The sequence below is a fragment of the Oreochromis niloticus genome, linkage group LG6 (assembly GCF_001858045.2).
Source record: "Oreochromis niloticus isolate F11D_XX linkage group LG6, O_niloticus_UMD_NMBU, whole genome shotgun sequence".
Lineage (NCBI taxonomy): Eukaryota > Metazoa > Chordata > Actinopteri > Cichliformes > Cichlidae > Oreochromis > Oreochromis niloticus.
In genome coordinates this window covers 25890938-25909634 of record NC_031971.2, presented here as the reverse complement: position 1 = coordinate 25909634, position 18697 = coordinate 25890938, and the positions used below count along the sequence as shown (strand labels likewise).

Here is an 18697-nt window from a genome sequence, read left to right as displayed (position 1 = left end):
CCTTGAACTTTTCCACATTTTGTCACATTACAGCCACAAACATGAATCAATTTTATTGGAATTCCACGTGAAAGACCAATACAAAGTGGTGTACACGTGAGAAGTGGAACGAAAATCATACATGATTCCAAATATTTTTTACAAATAAATAACTGCAAAGTGGGGTGTGCGTAATTATTCAGCCCCCTCTGGTCTGAGTGCAGTCAGTTGCCCATAGACATTACCTGATGAGTGCTAATGACTAAATAGAGTGCACCTGTGTGTAATCTAATGTCAGTACAAATACAGCTGCTCTGTGACGGCCTCAGAGGTTGTCTAAGAGAATACTGGGAGCAACAACACCATGAAGTCCAAAGAACACACCAGACAAGTCAGGGATAAAGTTATTGAGCAAGCTTTATAGTAGGTGTAAATCATGTCAAGGCCTGGTGCTGTACAGTGCTAGGATGTCTGCCACTGTAATGGTTACTGGGTCCTGTTTAGGGAGGTTGCTGTCATCTGCTCTTAGATTCACTATACTGAATCCTTCTCTCAGCCACAGATGGTCACAGATAGATAGACTGACTCACACTTCTGTGTGAATCCCAGCAATAGCTCTGAGTAAGTTTAATAGACATCTTTTGTATTAGATGTTTTTCGTATCATGTTGAATTTAAATTTATCTTATTGTGTGTCTGGAAAAAAAGGAGAAGCAGATAAAACATCCAATACTTAGCATCAGGTTTCCCTAACGTCACCTTCTGTTATGCTTCATTTCCTCATTTAGTTACATTTTGTTGTGCGTCCCTTAAAATTTGGAGAAGTGCACTTGTGGTGAAAGGTTTACATACACTCACCATGAACATGATCATGGTAGTTTGGGGCTTTTAGAATCAGAATACTTTATTAATCCCAGAACAAATAATGTATAAGTGAACAGGCGTCATGCCTGTCCAAGGTGGAAATATTTTACAGCATACATCTTTAATGACTTTAAAAAACAAGAAATCGGTGCACAAATTTGAAGATATTTTGGATTTGGATTTTCTCTAATCCACATGTTCAAAAATATACATGCGGTCCAGCTCTAACCAGAGAAAACCGGAAATATGAAAATTGGTTTCAAATTTAAATTCGAAGGTGTCATTTTTGTTAAAGGTTAGATGGCAAAGCGCAACTCCTCAGCTGCAAAATTTGCATTCCTAAGCACAATAATATACAGTTTCACGTGAGCTAACTGAATCACAGAACCGCAGCCCTTTTTCTTCCACAGTTGTCTTATTTTATTTTGAAACAACAGCCGGAAGTGAGATCTCTTTCGTCGTTTAGTTCCACACTGGTCCTCTCAGACTGGAAGCAGGTTGACTGGGAGCCACCAGCTAGGGTGGATAGTGATGAGGTGGTGAAATACTGCTTATGAGAGTGTAGTTTGCTTGTATACTGATAGACTTATACATACTGTACGACATCTTGTGCAAAAATGACGACTACTACGACATTTCAAGGGATGGAGCCCGGTGCTAAAAGCAGTTCCAGGTAAAAGGCGTCGTTCAGACCTATGTGTATCCGTTAGCCATCCACCATGAAGCCAACAAGTCCAGCATCCTCTGACTTTACCCCAACGCGACACATAGGCTAACGGAGAAAAATAGACGACCGTTTTGTTGGTGCCCCTGCCTGTAATTGTTACTAAAGCGCCTAGACATAGTTTGAAAGTAAAGCCGTCGACGATACAATTATAAAGCTTGCTACCACGCCTTCCTATTTTGCCCATCCGGATATAGCATTCGAACGTGAACGTTAGTTAGCAAGACAACACGCCTGTACCGCTGCCTTTTGTGGAGAGAGGATGCTTAGCGAGCTGATGCAGACTAATCGTGGTTCCGAGGCCTTTTATGCCTTCGTGTGTTTGTACTGCATTTCCTTCTTGAGTATTTTGTGATTATTGTTTGGAAAACGCAGGGGAGTAAAGATATATATTCATTCAGCTGGGTGGGGTTCCCGCAGATTTCTGATCAGGAAGCGAGATTATTATCGGAGGTGCAGTAAGACACGCTTTAGTCTGTCTTGCATATGGTCTGATTGAGGCGAGGGCCATGTTACTGCTGGCCACACCTGACATTATATAGACCATACACTGAATTTCACGTGTATTGTATTCATTTATTAGATGCATTGAACATCTGATTTAAGACCAAGATATAAAAAAAACACAATTAGCACTATTTAAACGAATGAGTTTTCAGAAAGTTATATGGTTATTGTAGCAAATTCAATAGCACCATAATTAAAATGTAGGACATGTGAGGATTAAAAAATATTTACTTTCACAATATTTAAAGAATTAAGGAATTCAGACACACATCATTTATACACAAACCATAAACACGTATATGCCACACCTGGTCTTAAGGTAAAAGCCACATATTTAACACTGTTAAATAGCCTAGCCTATTTTCAAGCATAACTAGCATAATATTTCACATAAATCACAGGTTAGTAGTAATTATTGTCATTATTATATTTCATTGTTGTAGTGCACCATACATGCCATACATTATTGAATTTGAAACGGCTCCTATTATTTTCTAAAACTATATTTTTCCAGTTTTGCTTGTTTGTTTTTTCAGTACTGTTCTTACTTTCAGATAAATGTAGATTATACCTTTATTGCAATAACTTTATATATCGCAGATTTACCTCTGCCCATTACCCAAAGTTCTTTAGTAGAATCCCATAATAGACTGGGTTTTTTCTGTAGATCATACATTTCTGATGATCTTGAGCAACAGATTATATTGCACCAATTATATACTGAACATTGTTGTATTTATGAATTTTAGTCTACATGTGGATAGTTCTGGGTCTCAGAATCCTACTAAACTCTTTAAATATCATGATATCACATCTATAGATCCCAGGTTTTGGGTGATACATTTATTTGATAGATATATCTCCCAGGTCTGTCTCTGTGTATGATATTCGAAACAGCAACTGAGTTGTGCGGTTATGTGGTCTTAAGAAAATTTTAGCCATTTACTAATTTACATTTCTTTCTTTACCACTTAAAATCTGGCAGATGTACATAAACCACATCGCTTAGTATAATAAATCTGTCTGATTCATTACTGGGGTAAATCTAGTTTTATGTTTTCACTTTTATTTTATGTTTCATTAAGAATTTTTAGTTTCAGTTAGTTTCACAAGCGGCTTTGCTTATTTCGGTTTAGTTATTTTGTTTTGTTTTCATTAGTTTATTAGTTTCAGTATTGTCAGTGTCCCCACAGCAGGTAGATCTGCATTTTTCATATGGCAGATTTTTTTGTTGGCTGACCTTCCTGCTCAATGCCCAAGGGATCCATGTTTCCTTTGTGGAATGAACCTAACATGTTAGTTTTCAGTTTTGTTTTAGTTAATTAAAAAAACCTGTAGTCGTGACTCTTACACACTCCCCCCACTGGGACGCTCATTATTGTACGAGCCAAAACACAATTCACTGAATTTTATTGACATGAGTATAAGCGAAGCATTAACTCTAAAGCATAGCATTTAATAAATACATAGAAATATTGGTAGAAAAGTGAGAAGAAACAGAATAATCTCTCTCTTTCCAGGGTTTTGCGCCCTCCTGGTGGTGGCTCCAACATTTCGCTTGGTGCAGATGAGGAGAAGCCACCTGTCCGGAAAAACAAGATGGCCTCTAGCGTTTTTGCTGAGCCAGAGGACCCTTATGCTAATCGAAGGAACAACCCACCAGGTAATATCTGCATCACATCTGCACATATGTTGCTTTTGTCAAAAAACCTACAGCTCAATTTGCCATTGCCATAGCTATCTTATTTAGAAAATTTCTCTTAGGTGTTAGAAAACCAGTGATAACAACAAGCAAGTTTACAGATATTTGGTTTTTCCAGAGTCTGTTTCCAGTCATGATATTTCACACAGCAGGTTATATATTGGACCAAAAGTGTTTGTCTCGTAATCAACAAGTTTGCAGAAATCTTGAATATTTGTTTAGTTTTGACTGCTTCAATTCCTTGTTGAAGCACAGGGTTTATTATTTAAAATAAAAATTTTCAGAATGGCCTTTTTCATTTAATTAAATTATTTTTGTTGGCCCATTTCACAATAGCGGCAATTTTATATTGTAGGGTGAAGACCCTGTAATATTAGACAAAAAACCCTCAACAATCAGACAAGCCCCTATGAGCAACCACTTGCGGTTGGGTGTGAGAGGAAAAAAAGAGGAGAACCAGAGTTTAATAATTACTCATTAATTGTTTACAAAACTACAGTATATTAAATGCAGTAGTGGTGTATAAACACACAGGAAATAAAACGTGATGAGTGAAGAAGAAATACTCAGTAGATCACAGGAACCCCCTTAGTAACCTAAGGCTATTACAGCATAACTAAAGAATGGTTCAGGGTAACTTGACCCAGTCCTAACTATAAGCTTTGTCAGAAAGGAATGTTTTAAGCCTAATCAAAAAGTAGAGAGGGTGTCTGCTCCCAAATCCAAACTGGGAGCTGGTTCCATAGTAGATTGACCTGTTAGTTGAAGGCTGTGGCCCTGATTCTACTTCTAAAAAACTCTATGAACTTTAAATAAGCCTGCATTCTGAGAGTGAAGTGCTCTGTTAGAACACAGAGCCATGGGAGAACAGCAGTGGTTTCTTTTCATAGTTTCTGTCACAACTTCCACTGCACCATTCTATAGAAACTGAAGGCTTTTCAGGGAGCGTTTAGAGCAACCTGTTAGTAAGGATTTACAAAAGTCCAGCCTAGAAGTAATAAATGTACAAGCTAGTTTTCCAGCATCACTCTGAAACATGTAAAGTGAATGAATGAAGTCCTACATATTTGTTTAATCTGCATGTTGAAGGACATATTCTGATCAAAAATGACTGCAGGCTAAAGAGAAGTATCAGGTTAGACAACATGTTCCGAAGATTGTTAAGACAGAGTACAATAACTTCAAATGTCTGAATTGAGACGTAGGAAATAAGAAGTAATCCAGGCCTTCATGTTTTTAAGACATGCCTATAGCTTAACTAATTGATTTGTGTCATCTGGCCTCATGGATATGTACATCTGGGTATCATTGGCATCATCTGAAAATAAATAGTAATTGTCTCAGTGTAGAAACCTCTGGAACGCCATGGTTTAATAAGTCTTATTGTTGCAGTGCTGAATATATACAGTTGTGGGTATGAATATTATGGTAAGTTTGGGCTTTTAATGATTTCTTTGAAATATTATTTTTCTGTGGTAGAATGATTGGACAGCATAGATCTGTAATGATTTTGAAAAACAAGAATGGGGTGCACAACTTTGAATTTGTTTATGATTTTCTCTAATCCACACATGGTCAAAAGTATACATATACCCACTAATATTTGGTTAAATGGCACTTAGCAAGAAATCTCGACCTCAACCAGATGCTTTTAGTAGTCATTAACAAGCTTCTGGCATAATTTTGGCTGGATATTTGACCGCTCGTTTTGGCTCATAGAGTTCATTTACATTGGTGTGTTTCCTGGCACAGACTCGGCTTTTAGGCATAATTCACAAATCGTCAATAGAGTTAAAAAGGGTTGGTCGGGGCTTTGGGTAGGCCATTCTAAATGGATTAGAGAAAGTCCAAAACAAATGAAAACTTGTGCACCCAATTCTTGTATTTTTTTTAATCATTAAAGATGTATGCTGTACAATCATTCCATCCTGAAAAAAAGAAGTTCAAAGAATTGATAGAAAAACCAAACTTACCATGACATTCATGCACATGACAATGGTATGTAGACTTTTGCCCTTAAGTGTACTTTCCTAAATGTGGATTGATGCACAACAACAACAAAAAAAAAAAAACAGGAAAAAGGAAATGAAACTAGACATGAGGTAAATATGATGCTAGGTATTGCAATTTTTATTTGCTTCTCTTGTTCCAGAGCATTTTCCCCAAGTGTGCACCAGACACACCTAAAAAGAAAATAAATTATTTAAACATCAACATAATTTTAAAAGTACATCTTACAACAGAGGTCTATTACGCATAGAGCTAGCACAAGCATTTCTCATGCTTTCCGACCTTTGGAAAAAATCAAAATAAAACTAAGTCCAAGTTTATTGTGACAGAACATTCTTGACTGGCCTCTGAATGTTTCCAGGTTATATTTTAAACATTATTGTCTTTGCTACAAAAATGGCTCTTCAATACTGAATGTCTACTGTAAATTTGAAGATCTCAGGGTCTCTAGTGAAACAGTTTTTAATGTATGATATTAGAAATATATTATAAATTGTCATTAGTAAATTTATCCTTGTATTGTTTGGGGAAATGGCCTCTCGATACCTTTTTGCAACAGAAGCTAGACACTGTTTTGATAGGCCTGTAAAAGGAGTGGTAGGAAGTATTACATACAATGGTGTGTCGGTGGAAAGTCCAGAGACGTGAATAACCATGTGATGACATCAGTGTAAAATACACTTCACCAAGAAAGTTGCTGACCATCAGGAAGCTTACATCAGGAAATGTTCAAGGGTCTATTAATATATGGGGGAATTTAATTAACCATAAAGAGTAGTTTAGTATTAACAGTCTTTTCATCTTCTGAGCCACACAATAAAGATTTGAGTAATACTATAGTACCTACAGGATCTTTTAAAGTCCGGTATAATTTCATACCAAATGCAAGAAAAGCTTCCACACAGTTCCTTCCTCCTTTTTTACTTCTCATATTGAGTGGTTAAAAGTAATAGTCCTCTCTTTGTTCTGAAAGTTTAAGCTGGATATAATTCACTCAAGCCCCATCTTTCAGTTCCTCCTTTTACTTCTCTGTGTTTTGGTGTTTTGAGAAGTGAGACACTTGTCCTGAGATGTTTTGAACTTTGATTAAGCAGAGTAAGGTCTTCTTCGAATTAGCAGGCTCAAGTATATTTCCTTCTCCTTTCAAGAAGTGATTTACTCAGTCACTGAGCAGGTTTCTTTTTTCTGCTTACTTACCTGACCTGACCTGCAACTACCACAGCATGTTTGTCAAAGAGAAGAGAGAGAGTAAGAGATTTATGTGTTTACAGAGACATGTGGAGTGGTATGGTATCACATTACATCTTTGTTTAACACAGTAATGTAACGTTATTTTACTGAATTCAGTAATCAAATTATATTTACAAATCAAAAAAGTAACAAATGAATGCCAAGCATGGTTTCTTCAATTATTTCCACAATGAGTAATTTAAAAAGGGGGGGAAGTCAGACATGGAATTTTTTTTTCACATACTTCCGCACAGTCAGCTGATTCCAGTTGGTGTGCTTGGAAAAGGAAAATGGAAGAGTAGTTTACAGCTTTTTAGAAGTGGAGATATCCGCATTACTTATATTTCTCCTTAGCCTTAGTTCGTAACTTTGGCTGGTTCTACAGTTGAGTGGCCGCCGCTGCAAAGTACTCTCTGCGCTGGTGTTTAACTTTGCTGTTGTCTTTGTGTTAAATCTTAAAGAAACAGCTTGTGTATCTCTTCATTAGAGTAGTAATTTGTGCCCTTGTTTGGGCTTGTAGCCTAAGGTTTAGATTACGTACAGGCAATTGTGTGAAAGTGCAACTCAGAAAATATTGTGGAGTAACACAAAAGTGATACAGTGAGTAGTGTAACAAATTACCTAACAAATTTTTATTTTAGGTAACAAGTAATGTTACTACTATGATAAAACAACTCTGTGAAATACCAAGACTGAGGTAATAGAATGATTAGAAATAAAATTATCTGTTTAATTTTCATTGACCAAATGTCAAATTTTTTTGTTTCACTTCACGGTTCTCCACTGTATGCTTTTATAAGCTCAAAGTACACATTCACATAAACTAATTATCATAAAAGCTTCCTTGTTCTTTCTCAGAAGTGGATTTATTGTAATCCTGTGATGTCATCAATGCTGTGAAGTCTAGACTATCGGGAAATAAAGCAACTGGCATTCTATCTGAAAAAAACACATTTTTGTGCTCACTATGTTCAGAACTCATGGTCACTTTATTAGGTACACCTGTTGGACTGTGCATTAGGATAAATACTAAATAAATACTGACTTGTATCAGTGGTTTAACCTGGTGGTGGAATGTACACTTTGGGTGTCTTAGTACCAGTTGAGTAGGGCAGTAAACTACTCTGCCAATGATTTTTTTTTTGATTAGTCAATTAATTCAATGCAATTCAATTTTATTTATACAGCGACAAATCACAAAAACAGTTGCCTCATATATTGTAAGGTAGAACCTACAATAATACATACAGAGGAAAAACCCAACAATCATATGAACAAGCACTTTGGCGACAGTGGGAAGGAAAAACTCCCATTTTACAGATAGAATCTCCAGTTGAACCAGGCTCAGGGAGGGGGAGCCATCTGCCGTGACCAGTTGGGGTGAGAGATGAAAGACAGGATAATAGACATGAGCCAGAGATTAATAATAAGTGTGATTTGGTGCAGAGAGGTCTATTAACACATACAGTGGCTTGCAAAAGTATTTGGCCCCCTTGAACTTTTCCACATTTTGTCACATTACAGCCACAAACATGAATCAATTTTATTGGAATTCCACGTGAAAGACCAATACAAAGTGGTGTACACGTGAGAAGTGGAACGAAAATCATACATGATTCCAAACATTTTTTACAAATAAATAACTGCAAAGTGGGGTGTGCGTAATTATTCAGCCCCCTGAGTCAATACTTTGTAGAACCACCTTTTGCTGCAATTACAGCTGCCAGTCTTTTAGGGTATGTCTCTACCAGCTTTGCACATCTAGAGACTGAAATCCTTGCCCATTCTTCTTTGCAAAACAGCTCCAGCTCAGTCAGATTAGATGGACAGCGTTTGTGAACAGCAGTTTTCAGATCTTACCACAGATTCTCGATTGGATTTAGACACCAGACAGATCAGGGATAAAGTTGTTGAGAAATTTAAAGCAGGCTTAGGCTACAAAAAGATTTCCCAAGCCTTGAACATCCCACGGAGCACTGTTCAAGCGATCATTCAGAAATGGAAGGAGTATGGCACAACTGTAAACCTACCAAGACAAGGCCGTCCACCTAAACTCACAGGCCGAACAAGGAGAGCGCTGATCAGAAATGCAGCCAAGAGGCCCATGGTGACTCTGGACGAGCTGCAGAGATCTACAGCTCAGGTGGGGGAATCTGTCCATAGGACAACTATTAGTCGTGCACTGCACAAAGTTGGCCTTTATGGAAGAGTGGCAAGAAGAAAGCCATTGTTAACAGAAAACCATAAGAAGTCCCGTTTGCAGTTTGCCACAAGCCATGTGGGGGACACAGCAAACATGTGGAAGAAGGTGCTCTGGTCAGATGAGACCTAAATGGAACTTTTTGGCCAAAATGCAAAACGCTATGTGTGGTGGAAAACTAACACTGCACATCACTCTGAACACACCATCCCCACTGTCAAATATGGTGGTGGCAGCATCATGCTCTGGGGGTGCTTCTCTTCAGCAGGGACAGGGAAGCTGGTCAGAGTTGATGGGAAGATGGATGGAGCCAAATACAGGGCAATCTTGGAAGAAAACCTCTTGGAGTCTGCAAAAGACTTGAGACTGGGGCGGAGGTTCACCTTCCAGCAGGACAACGACCCTAAACATAAAGCCAGGGCAACAATGGAATGGTTTCAAACAAAACATATCCATGTGTTAGAATGGCCCAGTCAAAGTCCGGATCTAAATCCAATCGAGAATCTGTGGCAAGATCTGAAAACTGCTGTTCACAAACACTGTCCATCTAATCTGACTGAGCTGGAGCTGTTTTGCAAAGAAGAATGGGCAAGAATTTCAGTCTGTAGATGTGCAAAGCTGGTAGAGACATACCCTAAAAGACTGGCAGCTGTAATTGCATCAAAAGGTGGTTCTACATAGTATTGACTCAGGGGGCTGAATAATTACGCACACCCCACTTTTTCAGTTATTTATTTGTAAAAGATATTTGGAATCATGTATGATTTTCGTTTCACTTCTCACATGTACACCACTTTGTATTGGTCTTTCACGTGGAATTCCAATAAAATTGATTCATGTTTGTGGCTGTAATGTGACAAAATGTGGAAAAGTTCAAGGGGGCCAAATACTTTTGCAAGCCACTGTAGTGAGTGAGAAAAGTGACTGAAGAAGAAATAGTCAATGCATCATGGGAATCCTCCAGCAGCTTACGCCTGTTGCAGCATAACTAAGGGAGGATTCAGGGTCACCTGATCCAGCCCTAACTTTATGCTTTAGCCAAAAGAAAAGTTTTAAGCCTAATCTTAAAAGTAGAGATAGCATGTGCCTCCCAAATCCAAACTGGAAGCTGGTTCCACAGAAGAGGGGCCTGAAAACTGAAGGCTCTGCCTCCCATTTTACTTTTAAATACTCTAGGAAAAACAAGTAAGCCTGCAGTGTTGTGCTCTAATGGGGTGATATGGTACTTTAAGGTCATTAAGATAAGATGTGGCCTGATTATTTAAGACCTTGTATGTTAGGAGCAGGATTTTGAATTCAATTCTGGATTTAACAAGGAGCCAACGAAGGGAAGCCAATATAGGAGAAATATGCTCTCTCTGTCCCTGTCAGTACTCTTGCTGCAGCATTTTGGATTAACTGAAGGCTTTTCACGAAGCTTTTAGGACATCCTGATAATAAAGAATTACAGTAGTCCAGCCTAGAAGTAATAAATACATGAACTAGTTTTTCAGAGTCCCTCTGAGACAAGATATTTCTAATTTTAGAGATATTGTGCAAATGGAAGAAAGCAGTCTTACATATTTGTTTAATATTTGCTTTGAATGACATATCCTGGGGAAAAATGACTGACATTGTGAAAATGACAGTGTTACTGGAGGCCAAGGTAATGCCATCCAGACTAAGTATCTGGTTAGATACCATATTTCTAGGAATTTTAGGGCCGAGTACAATAACATAAGTTTTATCTGAAGTTAGAAGCAGAAGGTTAGCGGCCATCCAGGTCTTTATGTCTTTAAGACATTCTTGCAATTTAATTGGTGTCTAATTTGTGTGTGTTATCTGGCTTCATGGATAGATAAAGTTGGGTGTCATCTGTATAGCAGTGAAAATGTATACTATGTCTTCTGATGATACTGCCTAAGCGAAGCATGTATAATATAAACAGAATTGGTCCTAGCACTGAACCCTGTGGATCTCCATAATTAACCTAAGTTTGTGAAGACTACTCTCCATTTACATGAACAAATTTGAGTCTTTTAGATAGATATGATACAAACCACTGCAGCGCAGTACCTGTAATACCTACAGCGTGCTCTAATCGCTCTAATGGAATATTATGATCAACAGTATCGAACGCTGCACTGAGGTCTAGCGGGACAAGAGATGATACCACCGTCAGAGGCCACACAAAGATCATTTGTAACCTTCACTAAAGCTGTTTCTGTGCTGTGATGAGCTCTGAAACCTGACTGAAACTCTTCAAATGAGCCATTCCTCTGCAGATGATCTGTTAGCTGTTTGACAACCACTCATTCAAGGATTTTTGATATGAAAGGAAGGTGTTGGAGACTGGCCTATAATTAGCTAAGACTGCTGGGTCTAGAGACGGTTTAACTACTGCCAGCTTGAAGGCCTGTGGTAGCCCATTATTAGAGATACATTGATCATATTTAGGATTGAAGCATTAATTGATGACAGGACGTCTTTGAGCTGTCCTGTAGGAATGGGGTCTAAAAGACACGTTGATGGTTTGGAGGAAGTAATTACTGAAGTTAACTCAGAAAGATCAATTGGAGAAAAAGACTCTAAATAAATATCAGTGGCACTGAAAGTAGCTGTAGATAATATTACATATGTGAGTTGATTATGAGTCATTTTTTCTATAATGGTTAAAAAATTTTTGTGAAGAAGTTCATGAAGTCATTACTAGTTAACGTTAAAGGGATGGTTGGCTCAACAGAGCTCTGACTTTTTGTCAGCCTGACTACGGTGCTGGGGAGAAACCTAGGGTTGTTCTTATTTTCTTCAATCAGTGAAGATGTTCTAGCTTTACAGAGGGCTTTTTCATGAAGCAGCAAATTATTCTTCCAAGCTAAATGATGATCTTCTAAATTTGTATAACGCCATTTCCTTTCCAGCTTACGAGTTATCTGCATTAAGGTGCGCGTTTTAGAGTTACACCAGGGAGTCAAGTACTTCTGATTTGAGGCCTTAGTATTTACAGTATCTAGAGTTATATGTAGTGAGTAGGCAAAGTTATTAACAAGATAATCAACCTTTGTTGGAGTAGCGTTCAGGTAGCTGCTGTGCTCTTCAGGGCATTGAAGATGACAACAGTGGGTGGATTATATTCTTAAACTTAGTTACAGCACTTTCAGAAATACATCTACTGTGAAATCTTCTCCCCACTACGGTGTAATCCATTATTGTAAATTTAAATGTTATTAGGAAATGATCAGACAGGCGAGGGTTTTTAGAAGGCACTATTAAATGTCAGTTTCTATGCCACATGTTAAAACAAGATCTAGAGTGTGATTAAAGTGGTGGGTGGGTGCTTTTACATTTTGAGAGACGTCAGTTGAGTCTAATAACAGATTAAATGCCGTGTTGTGACTCCAGGGTGCAAACATTTTAAATGGCCATGCATTGCAGTGGTGCTACTGTGGAAGGAAAGTTGTTTTCTGTGAAATTTCTCCCACACTTTTGGAAGTCTCTGTCTCGATCTTCTTCCATTATCCCCACTTGTCTCTCATTGAAAACACTAGATCCAGGTAAACAGAATCAACTATTTGGGATTTCCTCTTTGGTTCACCATTGTTTGCGCTGCATTTTTCTTTGTTAGTATTAAGTCCACTCTTAGCAGACGTTGAGAGAGTACACCCATATCTCCCTGTAGAGTATTGCAGATATAAAAACATATTTATGTGGTTTTAGAATATGATGCATCAACATCAAAATTGCATGCTGACAATTTTTCAAGTCCGCGTCATCAACTGTGTCGATGAATCACTACAGCCCTACAGTTGAGCATTGTCTGAATGCAACAGCCTACCTGAATAGTTTTGCAGACAATGCTCCATGTCTTCACGACCACAATGTACTAATCTTCTTATAGCTGCTTCCTATAGGATAGTATACCATGCCACAAAGCTCAAACCATCTCATATTTGTTTCTTGAACAATGTGCTCACTGTACTCAAATTGCCTGATCATTCACCTGAGCATCTTTGCAATGTGCTGAACCGGAAGATTTCCATTATGGATGTCTGTCAAATCTGCAGCAATTGCATATCATCAGTATGGATCAACGTCTCTGAGTTTCCAGCACCTTGTTGACTCTCTGACAGAAAGAATTAAGAAAGTTCTGAAAGCAAAATATGGGACCTAAACAATACCAGCAAAGTGTAGCTAAAAATAAAAAGTGAGCAGTAAATGTAATTTTGACACAGAAGTTACTCTTCAAACTATGGAAATTACAGGTGGAAAAGTAATTTGAAATAAAATGTGTAGTATTACCCTGTGGGTTATGCGTAGGATACAGTACAAATACTTAAAAATGAAAATGCTTAAAATGATTTCTTAATAGCAGTGCTTGCGTAAGTGTATTATTTTACATCTGCTGTACACAAACAGTAATGTGTGTACAAGCCAGATGTTCTTATTGGCACAGACCTAAACCCCCAAACTCTAGAGTACTCACTCATGACTTCATGATTTACAAAGACAAACAGCTCCTGCGTTTCAAATATTTTATCCATTATATCCATACATATTTGGGGAAAGTAAAAACAAATGGCAGTAAAATGTTTAAGTGCAGATGACTCTGCTAGACAGATGTAGCATGTTAGAAAGAGTTATTTAATGAGGTACGAGAACATTTTTGTATCTGTCCTTGTGGCAACAGAGCTCAGTCTGTTAGAGAAAGTGCTCTGCTGACTATCCAGTTAAGTGGTGCACAGGGTGATTTAGTTTATCATCACCTCATCACGTCACGTTTTCTGAAAATCCTGTGAATGCAATAACTTGGGAACAAGGAGAATTTATACCATAGGTGTATCTACTAGGTTGCTACAGAGTAGCACTGATGGCCATCTCACCAGCATCGGTGCCGGTGACACCAAGAGATGTGACGTTAGCAGGATTTGCAAGCATTCATTCAGCCAAAAATTCAGTTGGTCCTTTAGAATGTGTTATAAAATGTGATGACGGTAAGCTGGTACCTTTTATCTGATATAATAAATGTGCAAAAAATAATAATACTGAAAAGTTTAAGAAGTTCATATTACGTAGTTGAAATGTCACATTCGATATTAAGCTGTTGTCGATTTGGAGAATAGGACCTCTTTTGTTCCGTGAGAACAAATGATAAAAATGTAAATTTGCTCTGTCTTTTTGGCCTTTTTCTCTACCCCCCAATCATGTGCTGATAGACAGTATTTCTGAATAGCCGTTATTTATTCCGAAACTGACAGACACATGCGTTGCTGTTAGGCTTGTGAATAAGGGTACTGAGAATGAATCAAGAAACCCCCTGGAGGCGAAAAGGAAATGGCCTACACAGTAAAAGTGGCCTACGCAGGAGAACATGACTGCGCATCTAAATTAACCTCAGTGTGAAAATGGTTGTTATAAGATGGACATTTCGTGCGAAAGTGTAACTTAAAAAAAAAGGTCAAATTTCCCCAGAGCACAATAGAAAAGTGGAAAGTCATATGTAGGAGTCCAGTCAGTGCGCAGCTGTTTGAGTAGCTTCTATCATGAGATTGTTATTTCCTGTCCTCACAAATGTCATTTGTTACTTGAAAAATATTTCAGGGGAAACTGAAAATGTATAATTTATCTGCTTGTATTTAGGCCATTTATTACATATTTGCATTTGGCTGCATTTGGATGCGTCGATCAATGCTCTCTAATTTGGGTGTCGTTGTTTTTTTGTTTGTTTTTTTCAATTAGATTTTGTAGAAAATCTGTGAAGAATGAAGTGTGGAGGATTGTGTCAGTCAGGCGTGTCTGACAGTTGGCTCGTTTTGGGGTTTTTTTTTAATCTCCTGGGTCTCATTGCCTCAGAAGTTTTAATGCCTCAATTCTCAGATGTTGTTATTCAGTGATGTTTTTTGAGATGCCTTTTTATTCGCCTCTGGTCGATCATTAAAACACAATGCTTGAGACAGTGATAAGGGATAGTCCCATTTGTCTGTCTGCCTCTCTGTCCAGCTCTGCAGTCCAGACTGAAACAGCTCAACACACACGCACACATAATACGTGTTTATTTAAACTGGGATTGTCTTTCTCATTATTCCCAATATTTCATTCCTCTTTTAGGCGGGAAACCAACAGGTGTGCTGTGTGGAGAACCATCGGCCCCCCTGAGGAGAGGAGGAAATCATACCACCAGTCACTTGGGGGACACCCCCACCACAGTAAGACAAAGGCTCAGATCATGAGTTGCGCATAGAAAGGAAGTGAAACTTGAGGCCAAACAAACAGCAAGAAACAGCTAAAGTCCAAACTATTTAAAGTATCAATGTTTTCCTCTTCTTCTTCCTTTTGAGAAATTACCAAATGACACTTGGATTGTAACTAGTGCTAGTGAACTGCGCTGTGAATGTGCGTTTGTCCATCAAAACAGATTCAAGTTGTACAAAATTCCTTTATGAAGGTGTCAAACATTTATCCTTTCTTTTCTGCTTATCTTGATTAGGATGGAGATATCTCTGTACGTGAAAATGGTAAGAGCCTGTTTCTTGATCACATCATCGTTATTTTAGTTCAAAACCTCCCTGCACCCCAACTGTTGGCACATTTATCCAAGTCAGTTTTAATATAATGCTTACAACACATACACAGAATATATTATTCCCCCAGACTCCCCCAGTCCTCCCCTGAATTCACTATACATAAAGTTTAATGGTCTGCTTGAACTTTGAGTTGTAGAACCAGTTTACCATGGGAAACTAAATGAGGCTAAAAGTATGTGCAAAGCAAAAAAAACCCTTAAAGCTTAGTGTTCATTTGAAAACAGGGCAGGAGAAGCAAATTATTGTTATCTGCAGTTGATTTGAATTGGAGAGTAAACTGAAAACAACAGGAAACACCCACATCGAATGGCATTCATAGTTTGTTTAGAGAGTGAACACGATAAACTTGACACACAGACTGCTTTCAAGAAGAAGTCATAAGGGAGCATTTCCTCATTTATTTTATAAACTGTCTTTTGATGCTCAGAAAACAGTGCTGCTGAGCCTGAAGCAGTTCCAGAGCAGCAAGATGAGGCCCCCCAGGCTGAGGAACCCACTGCAGGACTACCATCTGGCCGCCGAAACCCCCCGGGGGGCAAGTCCAGCCTGATTCTTGGTTGAAAGCCACTCGACTACCCCTCCTTACCTCCATTCATCTTCGAACATCTTTTTTATTTAAAGCAAGAATCCCCAGCTCATTTGTCTGTCCTGCAGGAATCCTCTGATGTCCAGCAGTAACCAGTCTCCTCCACACCCCCAAGTGCATTGTTTTGATACCTCTTTTTTGAAAACCGTTTTGTACTGTTTTTATTGTTTGTTTATTTTGACAGAAGCACTTTATGTATTTCTATGTATACGGTTCAAAGTCTGCCTTTACCTCTGAAATGCATTTGACCTGCCAGGTAGGGTACAAGGCTCACATTTCTCACATCAGCCAAATGGTAAATCTCCCCTAACTTTAATGCAACAGCACAAGCTGTGAATGAATAGAGAAGCATTTTGTAGAACACAAGCAAAGGAAAAAAGCTTTTGCTCCGTGTTGATCTTTGACCCAATCTTGCATGCATGTCCAGTCTTTAACGTATGAATGTGAGAAGAAACATAACTGTGAATTTTCTTCCGTTTAATCTGTTTAATACTTTTTCTTTTTTTGTGAAACAATTCTTGTTCTTGTTGTTGCATGAAGTTGGACTCTTTCTAATGATTATAGTATTATCCACAGGATTCTCATAAATTACTGTCATTATGATCTGGAAAATGCAGACATTTGTCTTCAGTTGAGTACTGTAGGGTCACATGCCAGGTAAAATAAAAAACAAAACAAAAAAACAAAGTTGGAACAAGCCGTTTTTGCTACTGTCTCGAGCATTAGATTATTGTAACCCCAGTGCCGGTTTTAAGTGCCCCGTGTTTTTATAGGTAAAATTTACTCCAAATTTTACTCTAAAGTGCGCCTGTTTGTGTGTTAGGCTACAGCATCAAACAAGGTTGGGTTTCTTAATTGCATCCTACCAGTATCACAGATGGGTGTTTTTTCCATTGCATTTGCATTGAAAATCCATGGACTGTTTATAGTCCCGACAACTGTGTTCCTGGTAAACCCATCCTAGATTTGACAAGTGACCTTATGACAACCCAGCCTTCTTTTCACTGCTCTCCCCCTTTTATACATTAGTTGGTATTCTTGCTCACTGGAAATCTAAAAACAATCTTTCTGTAACTTTCACGTGGCATTATTCCAACCAAAATTCTTCTACTTGCTTCTGTCCTCTCGAGTCACCTGCATGGCAGCAAGCTGTCATGCAAGAAAATCTGCATTTTAAGTTTGCATTGTTTAGTGTGGTGTCTTTCTCTTATGTTTATTATGATGCAGCGCTTGCATCATACCATTTCCTGTTGCTGGATGTAAGTCACTGCTGAAATTTAAAATCAATAAATGGCACAAGTGGACATTGACATTAAATCAGTTTTGACCATCGGGTGTGTTTGTATATTTGTAGTGGCTGTTAGTTCATTTCACTTGGGGAAAAAAAACTTGGCAGCCACTAATTCGCCTCATTAATAAAATAAAATATTATTTGAACAGTTACACCTTCTTGAGCTATGAGTTTAACAGTATTTGGGTTTTACCCCTCAGCTATAAAAGGTTGGTGGGGTATGGTCGCCCAAAGTTTGTGAATGTGCGAACGAGGAGATGTAGGATTGGTGTTTCTGCTAAAAATCGTGGAGTTGGGAGGTCAAGGTCACTGAGCTTCCAAGGTCAGAGGTCAAGTTTTCTGAAAATGATGTCAATGAGACAACTCAAGAAGAAAATCGCTTGGATTTTGGAATTGATACCATAGCTGCATCTTCTTAATAACTTGGATTAGGTTGAATCTCAGTGATCTTGACCTTAAGGCAGGGGTCCCCAATCTCAGTCCACGAGGGCCGGTGTCCCTGCAGGTTTTAGATGTGTCCTTGATCCATCACAGCTGATTTAAATGGATAAATTACCTTCTCAACATGTCTTGAAGTTCTCCAATGAGTTAATCATGTGATTCAGGTGTGTTGACCCAGGGTGAGATCTAAAACCTGCAGGGACACCGGCCCTCGTGGACTGAGATTGGGGACCCCTGCCTTAAGGTCTGCGATCAACTTTTCTGATAATCTTATAAATGCACAAGGACTTTCAAACTGATACTATAGGTGTGTAGCTGAGATTATGGGTAATTTCAATCACTTATACAGAATTTAAAGTACCACCAGAGTGACAGTCCCAGAGTCAAGTACAGAAGTCAAGCACTATGTTTTGAGGGCAAAAATATGTATGTTTACCATTAAAAATGGAACAGTGATAATAAACATGACACAAAATGTAAACTAAGTATTATAAAAGTATATAAAGTATTGGTCAAACATTTTAATGGTTGTAGCAATTAGTGGTTACACAAATATAAAACCATCACACTTAACAAACCTGATTGAAAGAAGTAAAAGACAATC

The 18697-nt window shown here is 38.3% G+C and overlaps 1 protein-coding gene across 1 annotated transcript; it reads left to right on the top strand.

The window, feature by feature from the left end:
- The first annotated feature begins 1295 nt into the window (after window positions 1-1295).
- Window positions 1296-17693, top strand: jpt1a (Jupiter microtubule associated homolog 1a). Its single transcript, XM_003447896.5, has 5 exons — window positions 1296-1515; window positions 3594-3736; window positions 15300-15397; window positions 15679-15706; window positions 16203-17693. The coding sequence occupies exons 1-5, from the start codon at window positions 1460-1462 to the stop codon at window positions 16334-16336; spliced, it is 459 nt and encodes a 152-aa protein (XP_003447944.1). The 5' UTR covers window positions 1296-1459; the 3' UTR covers window positions 16337-17693.
- Window positions 17694-18697: the final 1004 nt, after the last annotated feature.

Excerpts from the sequence above, each read along its gene's own strand:
- jpt1a (XM_003447896.5), top strand. The coding sequence starts at position 1,460 with ATGACGACTACTACGACATTTCAAGGGATGGAGCCCGGTGCTAAAAGC. Across the intron at positions 1,516-3,593 it reads GGTGCTAAAAGCAGTTCCAG|GGTTTTGCGCCCTCCTGGTG; the intron begins GTAAAAGGCGTC and ends CTCTCTTTCCAG. Across the intron at positions 15,707-16,202 it reads TATCTCTGTACGTGAAAATG|AAAACAGTGCTGCTGAGCCT; the intron begins GTAAGAGCCTGT and ends TTTGATGCTCAG.